The sequence below is a fragment of the Tupaia chinensis genome, unplaced genomic scaffold (assembly GCF_000334495.1).
Source record: "Tupaia chinensis unplaced genomic scaffold, TupChi_1.0 Scaffold000126_2, whole genome shotgun sequence".
NCBI classification, from domain to species: Eukaryota; Metazoa; Chordata; class Mammalia; order Scandentia; family Tupaiidae; genus Tupaia; species Tupaia belangeri.
The window spans coordinates 1,469,624-1,481,942 of record NW_006159594.1 but is presented as its reverse complement, the minus strand read 5'-3'; the positions used below and the strand labels follow the sequence as shown (position 1 = coordinate 1,481,942).

At 40.8% G+C, this 12,319-nt stretch overlaps 1 protein-coding gene across 1 annotated transcript in view; it reads right to left on the bottom strand.

Annotated features, from left to right (window-relative positions):
* Positions 1-11,729, bottom strand: part of RNF212B (ring finger protein 212B) — a 43,375-nt gene extending 31,646 nt beyond the window's left edge. Inside the window, exons 1-3 of the mRNA XM_027770307.1 lie at positions 11,630-11,729; positions 6,887-6,939; positions 5,973-6,047 (exon numbers count right to left, since the gene is read on the bottom strand). Of these exons, the coding sequence (XP_027626108.1) occupies positions 5,973-6,047; positions 6,887-6,939; positions 11,630-11,729 (228 nt within the window). The remainder of the gene's footprint in view (positions 1-5,972; positions 6,048-6,886; positions 6,940-11,629) is intronic.
* Positions 11,730-12,319: the final 590 nt, after the last annotated feature.

The following is a 12,319-nucleotide window of genomic DNA, read 5'->3' as shown; positions in this document are numbered from 1 at the left end:
GAAGGGGCCAGCAGGTCTAGTCCATGCTGGACTCCCACATAGCCGACCATGGTTCAAGTCACGGATCTGGTGGTTTGCTTTCTCATTTTCTCTGGTCAAATTGAAAAACTAACAACAATATATAAATAATATTAAATAAATAATTTTAAAAAAAAGAATGATATTGGTCCTGTCTTCTGGGAGAATGCAAACAAATAAATAGAAAATTACAATATGGTGCAATATACTGTGTATTTATCCATTTATACGCTTGAGGTCAGGAATGTTCCAGATGGATGGAACAGCATGTACGAGAGACCAGAAGCAACAGAGAAAATGATTTATATAAATAATTAAAAATACGACCAGTCCCACAGCTCAATAAGTTGAGGGAGATGGATCCCATATAGCCAATTGTGGTTCATGTCCTGGCCCCAGCAGCTTGCGAAATATGACAGATGCATGTACATATGCCCAAAATCCTGACAGGATGGAGAAATGGAGGAAGAAGAATTGCAGCATAAACATACCCATAAAGGACACTTTCTCTCTCTGTGGCAAGTACACATACCCTCTGGCAATAAAATTATTTTTAATATATAAATAATTAAAATAGATTCAATCTGTCTGTATTATAATTGAAGGGCAAGAGGAGTGAGAATAAGAGATGAAACTAGGGACCAGCAGGTGGCATGGTGGTTAAGAGTGTTGGACTCCCACATGGCTGACTGATTCGTGTCCCGGACCCGGCAACCTGCTTTCTCACTTTCTCCCTCTCTCTCCTTCTCTCTCCCTCTCTGGTGAAACTAAAATAAATAAATACATAACGTCAAGTTAAATAAAATAATTCTTTTAAAAAAAGAGAGAGATGAAACTAAAGAGATAGTCAGGGACAAAAGCTTGTCTACCCTTGCCATGTTAAGGGTATTGGACTTAATCCTCAAAGCAAAGGTAATACTGAATGGTTTTGTGTTTCATTTTGTTTTTAAGGTTTTTGCCATAGGGCACATGTGCTCACCTGAAAGAGAGAGAGAAAAGGAGAGAAGGAAAGTAAGAAATCACCTCCTGAGGGAATGACGGTGCCATAGTCCCTTCTCCATGCTCCTCTCGGGATTTGGGGCACACACACACCCATGCCCAGCATGATTTTCAAGCTGCTGAATCTGGGACTTAACCCACAGTCGGTCATGTAGGAATCAAGCACCTTAACCACACCACCTGGTGGTCCCCTAAATGGTTTTAAATAGGGAAATAATATGATTATACTTGTATTTAAAATGATCTTTTTGGCTTCAAAATGGAGAACTAATAGGAAAAGACTGGAGTTAGAAGATTCATTAGGAATTTATAAATAATGGGAACCAGCAGTTAGCGTAATGGCTATGTCGCTGGACTCCCACGTAGTTGACCGCGGTTCGCATCCCGGACCCGGTGGTTTAAAACTCACGCCGGGCACGTGTGCATGCATGCCCAAGATCCCGAGAGGAGAATGGAGGAAAAGGGATTGCGGCATGACCATCCCCCCTGGGGGGTGATTTCTCGCTTTCTGTCTCTATGTCTCTCTCTGTCTGTCTGGCGAATGCACGTGCCCTATAGTGAAAAAAAAAAAAAAACCTCTCCAAAAAAAAAAAAAAAGAAGTAAAGGAATTTATAAGTACCATAATAATCCAGATGGAAAACTATGGTGGCCTAGGAAGTTGAAGATAAAGTGGAGAGAGTCGAGATATTTTGGAGAAACAGAACTAACATCATTTAATAATGGATTAGATATATGAAAAATTGTATGGAGGTGGTTATCATTCACCATGACAGAAACAGGAATAGTACCCAGTTTTCCTGTTTATATAGGTGGGGGGAGGGGTAGGGTGACAGGGTAGAAGGGTGTTAAGAATAATGATTTTGAGGACTACTGAAGACTCTCTGCCCAGACTTCACCCTCCTCCCCCCAGATCTACCCAGGGTCAGAGTAATCCTCAATTTCCATGGAATCTGATGCACGAAGAGAAAAACGGTACTGCTTAGAGATTGCAGATCACCTTCTCCTGCATGCCTCTGAATGTTTAGTTGAACTCCAAAAACTAGGAAAAAAACATACAATCATTCAGATGACCAGAAACCATTGATCGCAAAGGTACGGAAAATATCGTTCCCTTAAGGGAAAAGAGTAACTCCTCATTCTCTACAGACAATACAAGGGAACTCGTGGAAATGTCAGATAAAGAATTTAAAATATTTGGGAACAGCAGTTGGCGTAATGGCTATGTCTCTGGACTCCTATGTAGCCATCCACAGTTCAAGTCCCGGACCTGGTGGCTTAAACTCACACCAAGCACATGTGAGTGTGTGTGCCCAAGATCCCAGGAGGAGAATGGAGGAGAAGGGATTGCGGCATGGCCACCCCCCCTGGGAAGTGACTTCTGTCTTGCTGTCTCTCTGTCTCTCTCTGAATTTCTAGTGAGTGCACGCACCCTATAGCAAAAACCTCTCCCCCCAAAAGAAAATAAATTAAAAAAATTAAAAAGGCTCCTGAACCTGTATTCTTAACCAACACCCATGCCAGTGTCTCTTGTGTCTTCTTTACAATTTGCTCAATTCTCCCCAAATTAAGAGTGCTCCTCTGCCAACACTGCTGTCAATCACGGCCAAGGTACTAGCACACTGTGAGCCTACTAAGCCTTCCAACACGTTGGCAAAGAATAGTACAAACCAGAGAATAGGTATACTTGTACAAATGAGAGAATACAGGTATAAATGGTTACTAAGGTAACTGGCAGTTTTGATAACATGATTTTTGTTTGTTCTTTTAAAGACTTAAGCTTCGCATACACATACTAAAACTATGACTATCTCGGGACCAGCAGATGGCATAATGGTTACGTTGCTGGACTCCCACATAGTCAACTGTAGTTCGAGTCCCAGAAATCAGAGGCTTAAAACTCACACCAGGCATGTGTTCGTGCATGCCCAAAATCTTGGAAGGAAAACAGAGAAGGGATTGCGATATGGCCGTCCCTTCCAAGGGGTGATTTCTTGCTTTCTGTCTCTCTGTCTCTCTCTCTCCAGTGAGTTCACACAAATACAGCAAAAATGTCCCTAAAAACAAACAAACGAACAAACAAACAAACAAACAAAGGGGCCAGCAGGTGGCATGGTAGTTAAAGACACTGGGCTCTCTCATGGATGACCGCAGTTTGAGTCCAAGACCTGGCAGCTTTCTCATTTTCTCTCTCTCTCTCTCTCTCTCTCTCTCTCTCTCTCTCTGTCCCTCTCTGGTCAAATTAAAACTAAATAAAGTAAAATAATTCTTAAAAAAGAAAAAAAATATATGTCTATTTTGATACATAAATATACCAAAAACAAAAAATTCCAACTATGAAGAAAAATAAAACAGTGTGAGAGCAGAAAACATTAAGGCTACCTTTTGGATTTGCGAGTTAGTACAAGTTCTGACTGAGGAAGGGAGTTTGGAGCAGAATCCTGAACAAAGCAATCTAGGTATTACTTGGATCAGTTATTTACTTCCCCGATTAGGAAACACATTTTCTGACTTTGCTGACTTCATCAAACTGGCCCTTCATGAAACTGATGATTAACTGACTCTTTCCATTTTTTTTAATCTTGATTACTTGACCATGTGTAATTGGCCCCATGATTAGGCAGGTTAGGATTCAGACTACATATAATTTCCCTACTGATCATTAACTAGCCCTGGGTTTAGCTATTAACCAAAGGTCTGCTCTTTCTCTTGTTCATGTGACCTTGTTTACATTTGTCCTTGAGTCTCAGCTGGATTTTATCTCCTCATAATGTTAAATAGAGTACCTCAAATACAACAGTTCATCCAAGCAGTTAGAGACAAGATGGAGCCAAAATCTTATTCCTCTTACTCTATACCTAGTTAGGATTGAGTGGTAAGACACCAGAGAAAAATTTAACCTACTATCTTCAACCATAAAATGGCTAAAGATCATCTCACTTTTGGAAAAACATACTTTCACAAGAATAAGAAATTAGAGTACAGAAAAAGAACAGTGATAATATCTCAAGAAATATGCCAAGATAGAAATCCCATGAAGCTATAAAATAATCTCAGTGGAGAAAATGGAGAGTGGAAAGAAAAAAAAACAAAGTTTTTACAACATGGGAATTCTCTCAAATGGCTGCTCTGTCTTCTGTCTACCTTATTCTCCATTCCTATCGCTCCTGACCAAGTTAATGGTATGCCACTGTGTGACACATCAGGGAAAGAAAATTACTTTCTAGAATTCTGGGTCGGCTGTGTGGCATAGTAGTAAAACACCGCTCAAGCAAAACTAGATCCATATGCAAGACTGCAGGGGTTGGTTTGCACACCCATGGTCCTGGCTGGCTGGGAGGCCTGGGGGAGAGACTGTAGTGTGAGACCCAGTTGAAGGTACTTATCTCCTTTGCTCTTTTTAAAAAAAATTATTTCATTTTAACTTTATTTATTTATTTTTAATTTGACTAGAGAGGGACAGAGTGAGAATGTAAGAAAGCAAGCCTCCAGGTCCAGGACTCAAACTGCAGTTGGCCATGTGGTAGTTCAGCGCCCTTAACCACTATGCCACCTGCTGGCCCTTCTCATTTACTCTTTCTTTCTCTTTCAAATCTTCTTTAAGGTATATTTTATTTTTTTAGAATTATTTTTATCCAACTTTATTTTATTTTATTTTTTAAAAATCTGACCAGAGAGGGGAACCAGCAGTTGGCATAATGGATATGTTGTTGGATTCCCATGTAGTTGACCACGGTTTGAGACTCAGTCATGGTGGCTTAAACTTACACTGGGCACACGTGCATGTGTGCCCAAAATCCTGAGAGGAGAATGGAGGAGAAAGGATTGTGGCATGGCCATCCCCTCTGGGGAGTGATTTCTCGCTTTCTATCTCTCTGTCTCTCTCTGTCTTTCTGGCAAGCGCATGTGCCCTATTGCAAAAACCCCTACAAAAAAAAAGAGGAACAGAGAGAGAGAGAGAGAGAGAGAGAGAGAGAGAGAAAGTGAGAAAGCAAGCTGCCAGGTACAGGACTCAAACCACGGGCAGCCAGATAGGAGTCTAGCACTCTTAACCACCATGCCACCTGCCAGCCCCTAAGATGTATTTTCTAAATTTCAAGAACCAGCAGGTGGGGCTAGCAGGTGGTGTGGTGGTTAGAGGTGCTAGATTACCACATGACGGACCGTGGTTCGAGTCCTGGACCTGGCGGCTTGCTTTCTTTCTCACTCTGTCCCTCTCTGGTCAAATTGAAATAAATAAATGAATAAATAAGTAAAGTTAAATAAAATAATTCTAAAAAAAATTTTTTTTTAATTAAAAAAAAAAAGAACCAGCAGGTGGCAGGTGGTTAAGGCACTGGACACACCCACATGGTCAACTGTGGTTGAAGTCCCAGACCTGGTGGCTTGTTTTGTCACTTTCCCTCTCTCTCTCTGGTCAAATTAAAATAAATAAATGAATAAATTAAATTAAATAATTCTTAAAATAAATAAATTTCAGGTAGCTAGTTGTGAGCCTCAAATGAAGAATTAAATATTATTAGAAGGGTTATTGAAAAAATGAGAATAAGAAACAAATACCTTCATAAATTTAAATCTACAAGCAAAAGTTTGAGAACTATACTGCCAAAGCCATTGTTTACATGGTCAGGTCAGGAGTATATCATTCAAAGCAATTTTTAGCAGATGCTTGTATCTGCAGGTAAGGATGATAAAGCTCCCTAGCACATTCTTTAATCTTACACTACTTAGGAGAACTAAGAAGTACAAGGCCAGATGTTAGTTAGTCTATTACAGATCCTGGGTCTGTAAAAAGTTAACTGAGTGAGATCTGTATCATGAAGGAAGGAAGCAAAGAGCACATTCGATTTCTCTCCATTATACACAAACGTAGTCTAAAAGAACCTTTGACAAACGAGTAAGATGCGATTAGATTTTGCCTGCAGAATCAAATGTTCTTCACTTTTATTTCTCATACCTGAGAGATATGACTGAAATACCGCAAAGTTGTCTCTACAGGGCTTTTGAAGAACATCTTCTCCTGAGGTTTCAGCTATGAAGAAAGTAAGACATAGTGAGATTATCCACAATGGAATGAAATAAATACTGACAAAAATGGCAAAGAATGTACCACACTTTTAAAGTGTCTGGTATTATTTCTACTCTGTAGGTAAGAATTCAAATTTTCCTGACCTCATACTGCTGTTAACAGTTGTCACAAATAATTCTTCTATCTGGTGTTTATTCTCTTTTTATAATTGCTATCTGCAAGTCTGCTCCTTTTCTGTATATTTTTTTCTTTCCATATTTGAAAAAAGTTTATCATCAGTACTTTGTTTTTTATTTTTTTAGAGAGGTTTTCGCTATAGGGCTCGTGCGCTCGCCAGACAGAGAGAAACATAGAGACAGAAAGCAAGAAATCACCCCCCGGGGGGATGATCACGCCACAATCCCTTCTCTTCCATTCTCCTCTCGGGATCTTGGGCATGCACACACACGCGCCCGGCGTGGTTTTTTTTTTTTTTTCATAGAGACAGAAAGCGAGAAATCACCCCCCAGGGGGGATGGTCACGCCGCAATCCCTTCTCCTCTATTCTCCTCTCGGGATCTTGGGCACGCACACACACGCACCCGGCGTGAGTTTTAAGCCACCGGGTCTGGGACACGAACCGCGGTCGACTATGTGGGAGTCCAGCGACATAGCCATTACGCTAACTGCTGGTTCCCCCGGCGTGGGTTTTAAGTCACCAGGTCCGGGACGCGAACCTTGGTCAACTACGTGGGAGTCCAGTGACATAGCCATTATGCTAACTGCTGGTCCCAGTACTTTGTTTACACTACAGGCCAGGATGGGCAAGATAGAGTGCTTATGGCAAGGAGAGAAAAACTTACATTATCAGAAAGAGCCAGATGCTTGCAGGCAGTCCCACAAACAGTACATTTTTCTAGGAGAAAAGGGGAAAATATTGTTGGATTCTCATGATCATGAGGTAAGATTTTCCTAAAATACATAGTAAAGGCTGAGCAGACCATCAAAACAGAAAAGGATTCTTACTGAATTTATAATACCATTATGCTAGAAAAGGGTATTAAAGGGAGCTATGTACTCTAGTATTTCCAAACTAATATGTTGAAGTACAAGTAAGGCTTTCACACTGTGCCTCTACCCATCTCCCTCTCTCTTTTAAAATTCCCAATTTTGTTCTATGGAACAGAAGTGACAATTCTTGACTTTGAACGGAAATACTGGAGTACATTTACAAGTGTACTGGGAAGAGTACCAATGGTCTTCAAGTTACTCTTCCTTATCCTATCTACCCGACAGCAGGCACACATTGGGTACTGTAAGAAACTCCCCAGTCATTCCTGCCTGTTGTCACTTTGCTAATATTTCTAGATCTTGTTTTGAACTCTCCTACTCTCACTCTCCACTTAGCCCAGTCTGAAAGAAGCAAAAATGAACATTCCCCATGTTTCCTTGTAAAGCAAAATTGAAGAAGTGCTGACTCTTGAGTAAGATAAATGCTATGCCAGAAAAAAACATCACATGGCATATGCTTCACAGACAAACCACTCTAAAGTGAGCTGCTGTTACCATGGTAAACAGTTTTGTTACATTAGCAGGTAACTTAAAAGGATCATGAGATTTGTATAGACAAATAAGCTTCTCCAGAGGCTGCCCAACCTGACTGTTCTTTTCTTACAGACTAAAGGTTTTCCCAGTCTGTCCTACAATTGTTGCCAGAATGAGCCAAGAGTACAAATCATTCTTCTACTTAAGAACAAAACAAAACAAACTGTCACATCTCTTCATCACCTCCAGGGTACAGAGCCTCCAAGCATCTGGCCAGTAGCCTCATCACTGATCATTTCTCACCTTACTCTTTACACTCTTCGATCCAAGTTATGTGTAGTCTCTGTACTATGGTTTTATGATGTAATATGTCTTTACACAAGCATATCTCTTACATTAGAATAATCATCCTTGCCTTATCCACTTGAAAACACAGTTAACTATTCAAAATCCTATTAAAGCAGTATCTCTCTTGAGAAGTCATCCCTTATTCAAGTCTCCTTTCTAGAACTTAATAGCTGTAAGAAACTTGGCCAAATCACTTACTCTCTCTGGGCCAGTTTCCTCATTTATAAATATTTCTATTAATAATTAGCACCAAGGATTGTAGTGAGGTGTACATTAAATTGGTACAGGTGAAAATGTTTTGTAAACTAAGAAAGTATCATTATTATCTCTTTTTTCTCCTTTTTTTCTAAGTGAGAGATTTTTGCTGTAGGGCGTGTGTGCACACTAGAGAGAGAGAGACAGAAAGCGAAATCATCCCCCCAGGGGGAATGGCCACACCACAATCTCTTCTACTCCATTCCCCTCTCCAGATGTTGGGCACACACGCACACACGCCTGGCCTGAGTTTCAAGTCTCTGGGTCTAGGACTCGAACTGTTAACTATGTGGGAATCCAACCACTACATCATTTGCTAGTCCCAAAAGAAGTATCATTATCATCATTCCTAAACATGTTGATTCATGGGCCAGACCACATCCCTTTAGAAATGATCCTGCATTGCATTAAGCAATTAAATGCTATGAATAGGGAGCCAGATTTCATATGACTGACCATGGTTTGAGCCCAGTGGTGTGAAAAATGTACCGTTACATATGTGCACTCAAAATCCTGATGGGATGGATGGGACCAGCAGCTAGCATAATGGCTATGTCGCTGAACTCCCACGTAGCCGACCGCAGTTCGTGTCCCGGGCCCGGTGGCTTAAACTCACGCCAGGTGCGTGTATGTGCGTGCCCAAGATCCTGAGAGGAAAATGGAGGAGAAGGGATTGCAGCATGGCCATCCCCCCCCCGGGGGGGTGATTTCTCACTTTCTATCTCTCTGTCTCTCTCTGTCTACCACACCCCTATTTAAAAAAACTCCCAAAAAAAAAAAAAAAAAAAAAAAAAAAACAACCCTGATGGGATGGAGATGTGGAAGAAAAAGGATTATGGCATGACCATGACCCAGTGTGTGTGAAGGGTTCTCTCTCTGGCAAGTACACATGCCCTCTGACAATTAAAATAAGATAAATGCTATGCCAGAAAAAAACATCACATGGCATATGCTTCACAGACAAACCACTCTAAAGTGAGCTGCTGTTACCATGGTAAACAGTTTTGTTACATTAGCAGGTAACTTAAAAGGATCATGAGATTTGTATAGACAAATAAGCTTCTCCAGAGGCTGCCCAACCTGACTGTTCTTTTCTTACAGACTAAAGGTTTTCCCAGTCTGTCCTACAATTGTTGCCAGAATGAGCCAAGAGTACAAATCATTCTTCTACTTAAGAACAAAACAAAACAAACTGTCACATCTCTTCATCACCTCCAGGGTACAGAGCCTCCAAGCATCTGGCCAGTAGCCTCATCACTGATCATTTCTCACCTTACTCTTTACACTCTTCGATCCAAGTTATGTGTAGTCTCTGTACTATGGTTTTATGATGTAATATGTCTTTACACAAGCATATCTCTTACATTAGAATAATCATCCTTGCCTTATCCACTTGAAAACACAGTTAACTATTCAAAATCCTATTAAAGCAGTATCTCTCTTGAGAAGTCATCCCTTATTCAAGTCTCCTTTCTAGAACTTAATAGCTGTAAGAAACTTGGCCAAATCACTTACTCTCTCTGGGCCAGTTTCCTCATTTATAAATATTTCTATTAATAATTAGCACCAAGGATTGTAGTGAGGTGTACATTAAATTGGTACAGGTGAAAATGTTTTGTAAACTAAGAAAGTATCATTATTATCTCTTTTTTCTCCTTTTTTTCTAAGTGAGAGATTTTTGCTGTAGGGCGTGTGTGCACACTAGAGAGAGAGAGACAGAAAGCGAAATCATCCCCCCAGGGGGAATGGCCACACCACAATCTCTTCTACTCCATTCCCCTCTCCAGATGTTGGGCACACACGCACACACGCCTGGCCTGAGTTTCAAGTCTCTGGGTCTAGGACTCGAACTGTTAACTATGTGGGAATCCAACCACTACATCATTTGCTAGTCCCAAAAGAAGTATCATTATCATCATTCCTAAACATGTTGATTCATGGGCCAGACCACATCCCTTTAGAAATGATCCTGCATTGCATTAAGCAATTAAATGCTATGAATAGGGAGCCAGATTTCATATGACTGACCATGGTTTGAGCCCAGTGGTGTGAAAAATGTACCGTTACATATGTGCACTCAAAATCCTGATGGGATGGATGGGACCAGCAGCTAGCATAATGGCTATGTCGCTGAACTCCCACGTAGCCGACCGCAGTTCGTGTCCCGGGCCCGGTGGCTTAAACTCACGCCAGGTGCGTGTATGTGCGTGCCCAAGATCCTGAGAGGAAAATGGAGGAGAAGGGATTGCAGCATGGCCATCCCCCCCCCGGGGGGGTGATTTCTCACTTTCTATCTCTCTGTCTCTCTCTGTCTTTCTGGCGAGCACACACGCCCTATTGCAAAAATCTCTCAAAAAAAAAAAAAAAAAAAAAAAAAAAACAACCCTGATGGGATGGAGATGTGGAAGAAAAAGGATTATGGCATGACCATGACCCAGTGTGTGTGAAGGGTTCTCTCTCTGGCAAGTACACATGCCCTCTGACAATTAAAAGAGAACAAGAAAAAAAAGAAATAGGACTTGTTATCAACCAAGTTTTTCCCTATTGTTATTATTATTGTTATTGTTATTCTTTCTCTTTTTTTCTGATCAATCTGACCCTTTGTGATTTTTCCCAGCCACAGACTTCAAACCATTGTCCAGTATATTTTGGTGCTCAAGTAATAGATTTGCTAAATCATCTCCTAAATTTTCATAAACCATTCTTTTTTTTTAATAGACCATAGATTAGTTTATTTTTAACAACCATCATGCCATAAATTCATAGGGAATAGGTTCCAGTAGCTCAGGCTCCTTTCCATTGGTTCTTACAAAATGTGCTTCTCTGGGTGGAGCAGGCTGGCTCCCAGGTACCTTTCTCTTTGGCTTCCTTCTTTTTCTGGTCATTTTTCTTCACACATTTTAGGAAGCTATCTCTGCTCTTAGAATGCTTAATAAGCTCAATATGCACATTAATTCTCTTGGCAAGAAACTTGCCCTTAACTTGTTTGTTTACAACAATGCCAACAGCATGCTAGGTGACACTGTAGACTCTCAGTTTTGCCATGGTAACATTTGTGGGGCATTCCTTTTTGAACAGTACCCATTCCCTTGATCTCTGTAATATCTCCCTTCTTGTAGTAGCATGTATGTTGCCAAAGGAACCACTCCACATTTTCTAAAAGGCCTAGAGAACATATATTAGGTGCCTCTCCTCTTTCCTTTGCGGGTGCCTCTCTTCTTTCCCTTTGTGTTCGTCATTTTGGTTAATTACTGGAAGATGGCAGTTCCAGTCAAAAGGGACACACCAATCTTTGTTAATGGATTCTTTCAGTTCCCCAAATTGACACTTCCTTCAGTACCCACACCACCATGGCCTACTAAGTGATTTTTATCCTAAGCCACACAGACAAGTGGCTAAGGATTGTATCTAAGTTGAAAACATTTTTGTCTAAATCTGAAAATAGTTAAATCACTCACCCAGAGTCACACACTTTTTACAGAAAATATGGCCACAGCTGGTGACAAAGAAATGGGTCCCATCTTTTCTAAAGCACTGGTTGCAGTGAAACCAATCCATTCTGGAGCAGATAAAGAAAAAAAGGTTAACATGGGGCATTTTAATTACAGCTGTTCCACAATCTATGTAACAGTATTTATTTAGCTTTAATGGCTTATTAGGATATAACTGTATCATTGTAGGTATTCCAGTTGTTCATAAGGAAGTATATATACCTATAAAGTAAAAAAAAAAAAAAAGAAGACTGTAGCCTATTATACCATTACTTTAAAAAGAAATATATAGGGACCAGCAGTTGGCATAATGGCTATGTCACTGGACTCCCATGTAGTCAACTGCAGTTCAAGTCCCAGACCTGGTGGCTTAAACTCACACCGGGTGTGTGTGCATGCATGCTGTCCAAGATCCCGAGAGGAGAATGGAGAAGAAGGGATTGTGGTGTGACCATCCCCCCCCACCCTGGGGTAGGGGGTGATTTCTTGTTTTCTGTGTCTCTGCCTCTCTCTGTCTTTCTGGCAAGCATGTCCTATAGCAAAAGAAACACTCCAAAAAGAAAGAAAGAAAGAAAGAGAGAGAGAGAGAGAGAGAGAGGGAGGGAAGGAGGGAGGGAGGGAGAGGAGGGAAGGGAGGAAGGAAGGAAGGAAGGAAGG